This window comes from Pinus tabuliformis, chromosome 8 (assembly GCF_031772625.1).
Source record: "Pinus tabuliformis cultivar Carrire ecotype Pingquan chromosome 8, CPIR1, whole genome shotgun sequence".
Taxonomy (NCBI): domain Eukaryota; kingdom Viridiplantae; phylum Streptophyta; class Pinopsida; order Pinales; family Pinaceae; genus Pinus; species Pinus tabuliformis.
The window spans coordinates 1,047,527,403-1,047,542,302 of record NC_142294.1 but is presented as its reverse complement, the minus strand read 5'-3'; the positions used below and the strand labels follow the sequence as shown (position 1 = coordinate 1,047,542,302).

General features: G+C 37.0%; 1 protein-coding gene across 1 annotated transcript in view; it reads right to left on the bottom strand.

Moving 5' to 3' along the window:
- Positions 1 to 4,192: 4,192 nt before the first annotated feature.
- Positions 4,193 to 14,900, bottom strand: part of LOC149238949 (putative metallophosphoesterase At3g03305) — a 79,296-nt gene continuing 68,588 nt past the window's right edge. Inside the window, exons 2-4 of the mRNA XM_089373248.1 lie at positions 7,757 to 7,998; positions 4,972 to 6,534; positions 4,193 to 4,668 (exon numbers count right to left, since the gene is read on the bottom strand). Of these exons, the coding sequence (XP_089229374.1) occupies positions 4,537 to 4,668; positions 4,972 to 6,534; positions 7,757 to 7,998 (1,937 nt within the window). The 3' untranslated portion in view covers positions 4,193 to 4,536. The remainder of the gene's footprint in view (positions 4,669 to 4,971; positions 6,535 to 7,756; positions 7,999 to 14,900) is intronic.

Here is a 14,900-nt window from a genome sequence, read left to right as displayed (position 1 = left end):
TGATTAATTTCATTGTAAAATTGGAAGAAATTGTTTCAAAGAGTGTTTGAGCATAGAAATTGGAAGAAAGTGTTTAGTGTTCCAAATGGTTTAAAACCCCAAATGTGAGCTTCTCACTTATTTTGATTTCAATATTTATGTTAGTTGTGGTTTCTTTAGGATTAACTTGGGCAATGTGTGAGCTTTTAAAGTATGAGTTTCCATTGTTTTACAATAAAATCCACTATTCCCTCTCACTAAGAAAAAAATAGGATGTGGATGTTGTACGTGAGAAATACTTTGATATGTAATTCTTTTAACAGAAGTTGCATTGTTGTGTCAAATTGCTAGTGAGTTCATTCCAATTGCTTGTGTCAAATTGCTTGTAGCAGTGCATGAAGTAGTGTTGCACACAGTTTAGGATGTTGTAGGAGAAGACCTCAAACAGGATAATGATCTGTCAAGAGGCAGATTTAGAGCCCTAGTTCAAGAAGTTGCAAGTTGAGCAAACTCAGTGATAAGAGAAATGGTTGGGTAAACTACAATTATAGCCGGTAGTTGATGTAAGGGAAGTATGAATACTTCTGACACAAGTTGAGGCTTGTTGATGAATTGTCCCTAGTTGAAAGGGAGTGATCATGAATCTCTCCTCTCAGGTTGAGAGGGCATAAGGTTGAACACTGGTCTCCCTGTGTCATGTATTAGGTCGGGACTAATAGTCCTAATTCTAGTGCATGCATCACAGATAGGGAAAACGATGATTTGAATTAACTTGGTTCTCCTTGTGTCAAGTACTATGAAAAATTAGGACTAATATCCTAAGTCAAGTACATGGACATGGATAAGGAGAATGATGGATTGGATAAGCATCTTGGATAGACATTCTTGAGTCATGTAGTGTGATGGATTAGGATAGAGATCCTAAGTCACATGGACTTATATAAGAATGGTTCGATGGACAGACATTTCCTTAAGGGACATAGTCTAGTGAAAGATGTACGTTGGGTATCCTAGGTGGAGTATGTACCATGGTGAAGCGGTGTGGTGTCCCATGGAATGCCTCCCAACATTGTGCTCTGATCTTGTGAGAGATAAAGTGTACCTGTCAAGGCCTTGGTAATGTGACAATGCTTATGATATTTGATGCTTATCAATCTGGATCCCTTCTTATGAGAATATTTCAATTTGAGATGGACATGTTGAGTCATTATGAATACCTCCCTAGTTAAGAGGGAGTGTTGGAAAAGTAACTAGGTTCAGTGTTCATAATTATTTATGTACTTGTATCAATTTGTGTTTTATGAAAAAAGAAGAAAAATAATTTTATTTAAGCATGGTTTTCATGCTCAAGTCTAGGCCAAGCATGTTCTTCATGCTTCTGGGTTTTTTTGTTAAAGGATTAAAAATTGAGTCAAAGTCCATTGGGATTCTTTGTAAGAAAAGGGAAAAGAAAAATTTCATTTAAAAAGAATCAAATATTCCTCCATAAGACCAAGTCAGCCTTCCTATTGGTCAAGTCGGCCTACTGAATACTCATGATCCTTCATAGTGACGAACAACTATATATAGGCGTGAACCCTCCACCAAAAAGACAAAAGTTCAATTGAATATTTCTAATGAAGTATGCGAGTTGTAGTGGTTGGGATATGTTTTCTATGGAAGAATATGTGAGTTCCTTGAAGCCTTGTAACAAGACCGAATATCTAAAGCAAATTGTAATTTTGTGACAAAACTGAAAATCTGAAGGCTGCAATTTGGGACAAGGCCGAAATTTGAAGAAGCTTGATTTTCACTGTGACTTGGAATAAGGGTTGACTTGGAAATCTTGAGGAGGAAAGAGTCTTGGTATTAGTCTTGATATCTCATTTTGCTCTGATTCTGGAAGAAGAGGATTGTTGGGTTTTCCTCAATAGTGGGGTTTTGCCCTAGCATGGACCCTATATCTTTGTGTTTATTGTCTCTTGTGATCTTCATGCCTTTATTTTGGTAACTCCTTGATGAAGAAAAAAAACACAAATAATTTAATAAAAAGCTAACTAAGTTCACAAGTAATTATCATGCGAGGAAAATCAACCTCTACTTTGATTTCCCAAAGAAAAGAGTCAACTCCCAAGATTTCTTCCCTTTTAAGTTGCAATCAATTTGTCCTTTTTTATTTTTATGTTTGCTCTTTTCATTTGATATGTCCACATCATGTATTTAAAATTCCTAAACTTTTCTTGAAACTCGGTGATATAGGAGGACGTGCAATCAATTTGTCCTTTTTATGTTTATGTTTGCTCTTTTCATTTGATATGTCCACATCATATATTTAAAATTCCTAAAATTTTCTTGAAACTCGGTGATATAGGAGGACGTGTAAGGCAATTCTTGAAACTACCATTCTAACCAAACTCCATTGTAAGATTTATTCTCACAAAAACCCCATCATAGTAATAGTATAAAGTAGTTGGTAGTTTGAACATGGTAGAAATCAATTGCAATGACACATAAGCTTGCTTGAGAAATCCTTTAAGTATTTAATGATTCACCAAAAGCGCTGACACAAAAATGTTAAAGTAGAAATGAACACGGGCTATTTTTTCGTAAGTTTTTACTACCTTTTGCATCAGCTTTGTTCATAGAGAATTATTGAATTACAATATCATCATGCTACTCTTAAATCTGCAAAGAGCTACCATGCCACTTTTGGAATCATCCTCATCATGTTGCTTTTAAATCTACCCAAATATGACCACCTTTCTCTATGCTATGGGAAGAGATATAGTTAGCTTCATTAGTAAAAAGGGTTGATCCTAAAAGGTCAACCCTTCCTTTATTAAAAGGGTTAAGATAATCTTATCCACCTTCACAAAGCTAGGGTTAAACCTTATCCACCTTCACAAAGCTAAAGGAAGATCAACAGATGACCAATCACCTTTTTAATTTTAAGGGGGGTTCAGCAAGACCTCACCTTTGCATAATTCAAGTGCAATAAAATGAAAATCTGCATAAGCACTATAACATGACTGTTATGTTACCACAAGAACATCAGTCTTTAAGAATCTTCTCTTCATCATCTAATTAGTATTATTCCTTTGTTTGTATCCCTAAGTTTAAGGCAATGAGTAAGGTACATTCAAACCATATTACCAACTAATTCATTTTCACGATGTGTTTTTATGTCTATTTGAAATCATGGAGCGAATGAAAGCAATTTCCTACCCATCAGTTCATTCCCAGGTATTTTCAAGTCTATTTGGAGACTAACATATTAATTACATCAAATTGAGCCCGTTGTACTTTTAAGTCTATTACAGAAAGCCTATTTGAACCCTAACATATTAATTACGTCAAATGGAATATGTTCCCGGTAAACTTTACTGTACTCACGTGTTTTATAATGTAATGCTTTGAATTTTAACTAAATGTGTATTATTATTTTCCCTAAAAATAAAAAACACTCATACTATTTATTTAGTTGGGCATAATTTTTTTAGCTTGATGAGTATTATAACAAATACTAGAAATGATTTGATATTTTTTTTCTTAACCATGGTGAATCGGTAACACATTGGATTTATCTTAGTAAGGCCCAAAATCAAATTTTCCAGCTGCCATTATAACCCCAAGAGTTTTCCAACAGCCCACAAGAGAGACATACCAACACCTAATGAGTTGGCATGAGCCGAGACATCATGTGGGTAAGGGCGCCTACTCTTCAAGCCTTATCACAACAGGTCAAACATGTCCCTTGGGATTGAACCTGGGTGGATAGAAGAACAAATCGTGCTTCCAACCACTCGAGCTACCAATGTGGGACCAATGATTTTTTTTTACCATCTAGGTAGACACTAGGCCAGGGACAGCCCTTACATTGAATGGAATAACAATCTGCCCACCAGTGAGATGTTGTCAGCAGAATTATGCTAGAATTAATTGAGCCTGAATGCCCCACAGAATAGTTTGTTTCCCAAATAGATAGCTCCCACCCCTAGCCCCTTACCATAAGGTTTGAACCTGAGACCTTAGTTTGTTTCCCCAATAGATAGCTCCCACCCCTAGCCCCTTACCATAAGGTTTGAACCTGAGACCTTATGGGGACTAAAACCCATATGAACCAACTAGTCTACTCATCATGTGTATCCATGTGTATCCTACTATCCACTCATGATTTAAATTTAATACCCTTCAAAATGTGAAATTCAAAAGAAATAGATGACTAATTAAGGAATGCCAAAAATATCTTACATTGATAAGAAACAGAGATAACAATGCACTTACAGTAATTATTTGCTACAGTTTCATACAAGTATACATCAAATTATGCACAAGCATATTGTAAAATGCCTAGTAGTTGAAATCGTCAGATACATGTGGCAAGTTCCATCCTTGGCAGCCCTAAATCTTTCACCAGATTTTGTTTATATACTCAAAAAGAAAACTGTGTTGGCAGCACAAGTAAGATAAATTACATGCGACGTGAAAAAGTTTGGGGATCACTAACTTATTTATTATCCGAGATTCCCAAACAATTGAATAGAATTGGCTTGTTTTCTCATAGCCCAGAATGCACATTCATAGGGCCCTACTCTTTTGAGACCGAGTTGAGCAGACTGCAAGACTCAGCAAGAGTGGTGGGATCCAGGAGAAACCTGGGGAAGCAATCACTGCCTTGGCTCCATGACCTCCCTTGAGAAAGTAGCATTGCTACACCAAAATCAAAATAAATCAACCAAAATGTTATTTCATATCAAGAATAATAAATCTGATTGCAAACAGTATTGTTTCAAATAGCTCCTATTCCAATCCCATGTCAATGACAATGAATATTTGGACTTTGGCGTGACTAGAATCTATGCTCTATACTTTCGAGATTTGTATTTCATGTTTTTGGCATGTGACTACGCCAATATTAATATTTTCTAGTTGTCATATTTGCACAGTGCGATGCGATGCGATGGGATGGGATAGTTAGAGCGAAGCAAAAAGGGATTAAAAAGGCAACTTTACCCGCAAATGCAGACATAGTATCATGAAGCATGATATCAAAAGAGAAGCTCTGAGCCATCCTCGACATATACCGCATGCTGATACTGTTGAATACACCGGAAATTCTGCTTTGGAAGGAACCCCAGTCATACTGTGCGCACTATGTTTTGAGACTTCACGTGTGCATTTGAATTTGCTATTCACATGAAAATAATAAGCTTTTCTTTCAGCTGATAGACAATATACTAAAATAAATGTTGGTGTAACAATGAGATACATGAACGGTATTACAATGCCAATAATATCAGGAACACCCACACCACAATATCGAGATGGCATGTCAGCCAATTGGATACTCCATCCCCTTAGGGACATACTGCCAATTGGATGTTCTTCTACTGTGGCAATTCCCCAGAACCATGGAAAACTAACAAGATAAAATAGATAAAAAAGTTGAAGCCACCACAGCTTTGTCTGTCTTGAGCCCTCTATGAGAACCCAAATAGGGATGAAAAAGGCATTTCTTCTTTGCAAGGAGCAAGGGTTCAAGACAGAGGCAACCCATTTCTGATAGATAGATTTTTTCTCCAAGTAATAATTGAGGGCTTTTGGAAGTAGCAGCAATGAAAGAAGGAAAGTAATATTGCTCCATAGAAGGACTTGATATACAACCTCCCATCTAATATCAATCATCAGAGATTCCAGCCATGTCTTGCTGAGTCGACTTTGTCTGCCATCAACTGAAAACGGCCTTGCAGTGCTAGCTGTCTCTGTACCATCATTGTCAGTCACTATGATCTGCAGCCAGAAGCGAGCTGGTGATGGATCAGAATATCTGCTTGAATTCCATGCAGTTTGATATAAGGGTAAATTCCCTCTAGAATATGTAGCCAGATGGAGAGACCGCTCCTCAACTAGTTTTAAAGCACCTGATGATGAATCAAAAATCTTTGCAATGGCACTGACTACGGGTTTCTCAGAGAAAACCAAAGCACGTATGACATCTTTTAATGCAGAGTTCCACAGATTCAAATTTCTTGATCCATGTCCTAATAGCCTTGAATCAGGAGGATATGTGGGCAAAATTATTGACTGTACACCCTCATCTGGAAGAGCTTTTCCTGAAAGATCTACATCCACAAATGATGTCTGTCCTCCATCAAGAGCAATCACCCTAATCAATCTGCTTACTTTCCAATCCCCTAGCTCCCACTCCCAAAACTGCCCTTGTCTATTGTCCCCTTTGCTGCTAGATACATTTTGCCACTCATAGAAGTGATGCTTCCAGAGGTGCTTCCCAAACTTTGCATGTAAGTGCCCACAAATGTAGGCAGAGACAGAATGCTTTGCAAATACACTTTCATAGCGCTTGCCTGTTTCTGTCGATGCAGTGAACGACAATGGAAAGTGGCCAAAAACTATCTTAGACACAGGTTCATTTGATTCACCATCCCAATATCCAAGTTCTGAGTCCACTTTCTGAATCCTATCATCATTTGGATGTCCAAACAAGTTTGAAGGCCCACGGAGTCCAACACTCATAGTATCGTCTATTCCCACAAAATGGTATTTCCAAATCTTTGCCTACAAAACCTTCAACAAAAAGTAGTAAGGTCCAACTTATATTTTATGTTTTACTAAAATCCAATGACGCTTCATTATATTTATTTTACCAAAATATTGTAAAAATTAAGGTTGGATATTTCTTTTAAAATTAGGATTGTTAAGGCACGGAGAAAAAGGAGTAAAGGATCAGGAACACTTTCTCTTGTCCATGCCAACCTGTGATTCTTGACTCTTATTTTCAGCTTGCAGCTGCGCAGCTTCATAGTGATTACGAAATGTGTGAATTCCTCCTCGAAGCACTTCAAACAATGGATGGTTTTAAAAGTATGCATTTTCTTATGGGTATTTGGGGATTTTTGTTCTCATTCTTTCTTTGGATTTACAGCAGGTTCAAGATAATTTGCAGTCAATTGCTCAAATTTCAAGGCAGTCTGCAGTTTGGCCTTTGCCAAACTTGCTCTGCAGCGGGATTGTGTAAAGTGGCGATTTTTTATATTACCATTTCCATAAGTATGTTCCAGAAAGCAAATTCAGCTCACATTATTTTCCTTCAGAACAACAGCAGAAAAAGTAAATCTCTGATGCATCATTTAAGAACAGAAAATGCCAAAGTAGGATGAAATGGTATGACATTCTAAACTAAAGCCTTTCCGTGACATTAAACTTATAATTTATAGCATGAGCTATGCACAATATAAGCACCTGAATTGAAGCATTATAATACTCTAAAACGAATCCTTCAAAGAAACAAACACGACATGCTATGATGCTATGATCCTGAACCTGTCCATGAATCCTTTCTTCTCCTAAAATTTAAATTTCAGATGGATAAGCTAGTAAAAAATACAACTGTTTCACATTTCCTATTGTTAGTCATAACATCTTGGAATTTGTCATATATCAGACTACATAGTATACTCGTGCTTGAATTATAACTAGTAGATTGACAACAATTGTCAACACAATACATTGAATGACGACTAGAAACTATTAGTCCGTATCATAAATATAAACAGAGTCAATTTAAACTGTAACTCTTTCCGCTTGCAATACAGCCTTCAAAATATCACAGCTTGATAGTCCTCTTTAGAAAAAAATGCATAACATGATGGGTCATAAAAATTTAAATTAGCTTAGCAAAAAAAATACTAGTGAAAGAAAACCTGGATATTTACAAAACCATCACATTCAAAAATTTCTGGTTAAAATCAGAGGTGCAGGCAAAAGAGAAATAACTTACCATAAGAGTAACAGTCTGGATAGAACTTGTTCTATTTAACTGCGCGCTAATGCTGTACTTTGAGAAGAAATCCCAATAGCTTCCAGCATATGGTACCCCATACTTATCATGATTTCCACGCAAATCAAAGAAGGCTCTCTTTTCTAGGCCACTCTCCTTTATGACAAAATCCATACTATTCTTGTATTGTATCCATTCATCTTCATCCTGCCGGTTTGTTGTCCGGTATCTGTTTTTGGCATCTGGTTTAAAGAAAAAATAAATAAATAAATAAAAATAGCAATAGAATTGAGGTCAATCTTTAGAGTTTAGACCATTATTAAAACTTTCTTTCAACTTGAATGCCTGAAAACAACTTTTAGATTAACTGTAAAATGTTTTCCACATGCATGCTCGGGTGTTGAATTGAATTGAATTGAAAGAATTTTAATGACATCCACGAGACCAAGCAGTCTAAGGGACCTATAGCTCCAAACAAACAAAAACATATCAAGTTCTCTCTATTACAGCCCTCTTGTCATGAATCTTGATCAAGAAGTTCGCAGTTTTGTGAAGCCTTGCTTCCTCAAACAGCTCGTTCAAACTGTCCACCTTCAGATTGATTTCAAACAGATTATGAATGTCCTCATAAGCCAGACATTCCATGATGAAGCACCATTCGGTTTCAACCGCTCCTTTCCTACAAAAGATACAAGTTCTTTCCTACAGGTATGCTAGAATGTGATGAAACAAAACTTAAACTCAACGTGATGTTTTCTTATATGGCTGGCAATTGTTTATCTCTTGCTTTTGTTATATGACTCGCAATAGTTTATTAGAAGAAAACCATCTTGATATCTGTTGTACAAATAGGGAGGCAAACAATGTCTCAAAGCAGTCTCATCATTTCAACAGAATCTGTAAACTATTACATCAAATTGGAGAAGCATTTTAAGTGCAAATTAATCAGAAAATTTAGATTAACATGTTAGATTTCATATATGTATTTCTGATCCATAAACTTCCGTGGATATTCCACTAGAAAGTTTGTCACAATAGATCTGATAATATTATATTAAAAATCTGAGATTCTACACTATTACAGTTTTATTAAACTTTAAGATCTGTAAATTTAACTGTAATTAGTCAATGCATGAGAATAGAAATTATGCAGAAAAGTAAAGAACAACAAAATAAGCTCACACACACACATAAGACATGAGATATGCTCTCTAGGAAACCCTTTTGGGAGAAAACTCAGCTGGAAGGTGAGGCCGCTTCGCTCTCTTTCTCTGTCTAGAAATATGGCTGCAAGTACAAAGAAGTAATCTTTGTGGCCCGTGGGCTGCTACAATGCACAGATCCTCTCTGTGTGCTCTACCTCCTATCTCTCCTGGCTATCTTTGCTCAACTATGGAACAAAATGCTCTCGAAAGAATGGAATGCCTCTTCCTCCTAGTGGCCCGGTTAGAACACAACCTGATAGCCTAACAGTGGTTAATTTTGACTACATCAACTCTTAACTAGAGTTACAATATAGACTCTTCTAGAGCCTTTTACATCATAATCACGTGGCTAGCCCATTTTCCATGAATAATGGGGGCTGACGCGGCATCCTCCCGAACTATAGGTGTGAAAACAAGAAGGTCAACTTCTCAGTGGCATAACTTTTGCATACGGACTCCAAATGACACGCTTCTTGCGCCGTTGGAAAGATCTTTGTATGTAAAATAGCATGAAATGGTGTGGCGCTAAAGAGGCAAAATTATACCCCCAAAAAACGTCGTTTGATGCCTCAAAAGGCTCCCAAAAGGTTTCAAACCCCATTTTGCCAAATTGGGTCCCACCAGTAAAAAGTTAAAAACGGTCCCATGAGCTAATTCCTCCACTTTTTCCACTCCAAATGCATTAGGATGGATGGAAAACAATATAATTATTCAATCTGGATCAATTCCTTCCCCAATTGAAGGACGTGTTTATTGCTTCCAATATGTTTACTCAAATGTGACCCCGGCTTCTTGTTTCTTACCATCTCATCTAAAAAGGCTAAAGAACAAACTTGAAAAGAAGTGAACACTATCTCCCAAAATAGATCTTATGTCAAGAACACTGGGTTTCATTTTTTGTTTGAAAAAGTGACATATACTTCATTAAAAATCAATAAATATGTACATCAAGATCAACGTATTCAGGGGCCAAAGTGTAGGCAGAGGGGGATCCCCGACCTACATAGGCTAGGAGCACCAATATATTTACTTAGGCTCTAGGTGACAAAGAATCTATATCATTCCTAAACATGTCAATCCGAGCTGAAACCTGGAGAGTAAACAAGTTATAATGTCAAAACCTATATCAAACTGACAAAGATGGCACCTCATGAAATGTTAAACAACAATAACATCTCCAGAAGAAAAATAATCTTGTCACTCTGATCACATCCTAGATACTCCTGCCAACTTGTTGAACTATCCACTTGTCTCCAAACAAAACTCCCTTCCAAGGAAGGGGAGAAACAAAGAGCAGACCTAGTTAAGCAACTATCAAAGCCTAGAACATTCTGGAAACCAAACAATTTCACAACGCATGCTTAACCATTTCAGGTTTGTGACAACCCACACAACATCTATCAGTAAAACTAGAGCAATGTAACCAATCCTTTGATTTTGAGATTATTGTGGAGATTCTACCACCCCAATACATGTATCTTAAAAGAAGAATAAGATTTCCAAATGCCTTGACATCTCCAAATCCACTTAGCTTAGAAATCAACATTTCGTATTTCAAATTTAAATGCTCTACAATCAAACCAAATGACCGAACCTTAGCATAGAGATCCTTGGAGTGACAATGCATCAAAGGCCTCCCATGAGACCATAGCTAGTCCTTCCAAATGGGGCCATGAAGTAACCCAAGTCCTTGATAACTAGAGAAAGTCTATATGGAGCATGCAACCAAACTACATCTTCGATAATCATCCAAATAATTACTTGGAAACCAACTTCCAAACCTACTATATTCTCTTAAGAAAATTGGATCCATAAATCTTAAAAGCTTCAACCATGTTGACTATGTCACAATATTGGAAAGGGCTATAGATGCAATTGATATGCATAGTGGTCTAACCACCATTTCCATTCATGGTGCAAACAAACGATTTCACTACTAACACAATTCCTTGGGCATGGACGTTTGGAGCAGCTAAGGGTGCAATAAGCCTAATTCACTAACACCTCAAAGTCTAAAAACACTCTAATGACTAGCCAACTTGTCTCTAATAGTCGCAACTTGCCATTGTATCTATTCTATACCAACTAACTATTTAGATCGTCCTGAGATTTTGCACTTCTTCTTTCAACCCTTTAGCTTATTTTGGTGCTTCAAACCCATGCCTATCACATGACATCCTTCATGTGACCTTTCATCTTCTCTCGGTACACTCATTGTGTCAAGCATGTTGATCACTCTTCTCAAGTGCGTGTTCTATTGTGCTCTCGGTGACATTCTCTTCCACATTTTTCTCTACTTTTCATGTACTTTCCTTTGTCCTGCTTTTCTTCTCACTTGCCTTGGTCGTGCTTTCCTTGCATGGTCTTTGTGAAATATGACTCATCTATAAATGGATGATGATCTTCCATACTAGTGGTGTCTATGAAGAGTGTATACTGGGGGGGCATCATTAAGATTCCTTCCATAAGGATTTGGTAAGGAAAGAGTCTCAACCTCTTATCTTATGTTATCACAAAAGGAGAGTGTTGAATACAATGGGACTTTTTCTTTGGTTGCTAGGATGGACTCAATTCTGATGATATTATCTATTGTCGGTTCACTGAATTGGTAAGTTCATCGAATGGATGTCAAAAATGCCTTTCTTCATGGATACCTTCAAGAAGAAAGTTATATGCAAAAACCACCATGATTTGTTCAAAATGGGCCTCTACCCTTGGTTTGCAAGCTCGAGAAGTCTTTGTATGAGCCTAAACAAGCAGCTCAAGCTCGATATGAGAAAATCTACACACTTTCTCAATTTTAGCTTCTTTCATTGCAAGGTTGAGCATGATTTCTATATTTGCCATCATATCAATCAAACACTTACTGTTTTGTTTTATAATGATGACCTCATCGTCATTGACCATTCACCATCCATGATTAAAATCACTAAATCTATGACTTTAGGGTTCTTTTCAAATGATTGATTTGGGCCTACTCCACTAGTTTCTCGATCTTCAAATTACTAAGTCTTCCATAGGGATATCACTCTCTCGATATGAGTATATCCTAGATCTTTTGCAACACTTCAAGATGGAGGATTGTAATTTGTAACCATATCCACACCCCTTTTGGCTTTGGGATGGAATTTCAGGTAGATTATCCTTCTCCATTAATTAATGCTATTGTGTTCCCCTTTATAGTAGGAAACATCCTCTACCTCGCTCATTGTTGTCCAAACATTGCTTATGTTCTCAACAAGTCCTCTAGATATTTGTAGAAGCCTCATGGAAGTCACTAACAAGCTGCCAAAGGTATTTGCACTATCTCAAAGGCACTACTCACACGGAAATCCATTATTTAGCCAATGCTCCCATCTTTTTCCATGGTTTTTCTGATGTTGACTAGGCTAGTGATCTTGATGGGCTGCAATCCACTTCAAGGTAATTATTCCCCTGATTCTAGACAAGTTTCTTGGTGTTCCAAGAAGCAGTAGATAGTGGATCTCTGTTCCACAGAAGTCGAATATGCTAACGTTGTTGCCTCCAATAAGCACCTTTCTTAGATGTGGATGATTCTTGACTAATTTGGTCTTCCTTAAGAAACTCCCACCACTCTATTTTGTGGCAATCAAAGCACCATTCAGCTTATTCAAAACCATGTGGACCATCAAAAGCCAAAGTACGTTTGTATCTGAATGTCCTACATTTAGTAACTCCATTCTCAGGGATGGCCCATGCCAATTTTTGTCCCTTAAGCCAATCAACATGCTGATACTCTCACCAAATCTCTACCCAAGGCCACCTTCACCAACTACTTGAGTCATATTGTTGTGGGAATCCACCATTGAGGGATGTAATGCAATGTCTCCTATTTAAGGGGGGATGTTAAGATTAAGAGTGCAATCTTCACATTTGACCACAACCGGCATTATTTGTAATTCTATATTATAGTTCTAGGTTTTCGTTAAGAATAACCTAATCAACTCAATGTAGGCTCAATAACCTTCCTTAGAGAAAGCACCCAACCTCTTAAGTTGTGTATAAATACACAACTCTTATTTGTATTTTCACAGATTGTGGTCTTTCATTTCATTCACTGGGTCCTCTTGTTCTTCATTTGATTATTATCTTGTGCTCATAGTTATTAGAACTGACCAATCTGGACCAAGCTAGACTCTTCAACCCATGTACCAGTGGCTAAACTGACCAATTCACAACTAATGCAAACTAGAAAGATTAATAGTTATTACAGAGGACAAAACAAAAAATAAGGGGAAAAACAAGAGAAAAACCCATCCCCCCTTTCTTCCAAATCCTAAAACAAGCAAACTTCACATATTTGGTGTTTGATGGTTTGGATTTACATCAATGTGTGTGTGTCTATAATACATAAAATATGTAAAAATTAATATATATCTATATATTAATTTTGCATATTTACGTTATTTTTAGCAGATTGATTCAGGGGTTGAATCCATACTCATCTAACCTTCAACTAGTTTCAATTCTTGTTGTAGTTCTAATATATTTTCTTGTGCTTGAGTTATTTCCCTCTATAGCACATTTGTGCTAAGCTCTATTCTCTCTCTAGGGTTGCACCTCTTTGTTTCCCTAGTGTAGTTTATCTCTTTCCTTATTGCAAAATTTGGGTTAGTTTTGGTTCAGTTCGATTCTCTTACTAGCACTTGTGAATCTCAATAGTTTGAAGACAGAATGCAAATCCCTGAAAGATGAAGTAGAAGAAACAAGGCATATGCTCAAGTAGAGGTAGCTAAGAAAAGAAAGAGACAATTTCAAGTTGCACCCAAGCAAAGAAAGACCATTTATATCAAAGAGCAAGATTGGCCCAATATTCTGAAGCAAGGGCAAAACCTGTAGAGAAGATACATAAAAGAGTAGTCAAATTAACTGAGGCGGCTCGTGGAATGAGTGGGAGGCTCATGGCATGAGTGATCCTCTACAGCAATAGGTTAAGCATGATGAAGTGCAACAGGTTGATGAGGATATTCACAAGATATTTGACGCTAATGAAACAATGCCAAGAAGGCTGTGTGACTACATGCTTGCGGCACATACTAAGTATCTAGATTTGCATAAGATTAGCCTGTCTGTTGAGGAAGAATGGTGAGCTCTACAGAAGACCAAAGCATCAAAGCCTAGCTAGGAGCAGGCTCAAGCCTTCATTGCAAGGGTTAACATTGTTTTGTGTAAGTCGAATTCGCAAACAGAGAATTTTCCATAGTTCATAATGAAATCTATGGAAGTGCTTCTGTTAACCCCCAGATTGCATGTGCAACTAGAGGGTTAAGTCCCAACTTGATTTCACTGTGATGATCTATCTACAAATAAATTCAAAGTCTCACATTGATCAAATACTGCTACACATTGAGATTCTAAGGAGTTGCTATTTTTAGCAATTCTCTTACTTTATAGGAGCAAGAGTTTCAAGGCCCACATGTCAAATTTAGCTACATATTCTTGGTCCTTGTGAGCTCATGATTTTGATGAGCTCTGATTTAGTGACATGCAACGTATTTCAAGAAACTTTTATTTTTAGCAATTAGGGTTTCATGGTTTGCATGTCGAATTAGAGCAAATCTCCAAGTTCCTCGCATGAATATGAATCCAATAAGACTATTTTTAGTGACATGTGAGCAATTCTTAAGTTCAGTTGTCTCTATTTTTAGAGGCATTATTTATAGTAAGTGTTGACACACAACTTATCTTCATATTCCAATACTCCTACCATTAGGATATGGAAATGCTATTTTTGGCATGTCTATTTTTACCAGATGTATATTCGGCAGATGTAAAGGCAATTTCATAGTTCTACCACACAGTGTTGGACTTCTTGTTGGGTTCCAGTTTGGGTGGAAGATGTATTGTTCAATTTCAAAGTTGAGCTAGTGACAATTGCTTCTCATATGGACATGTGGTGTCTTATTTTTGAGTTGAGT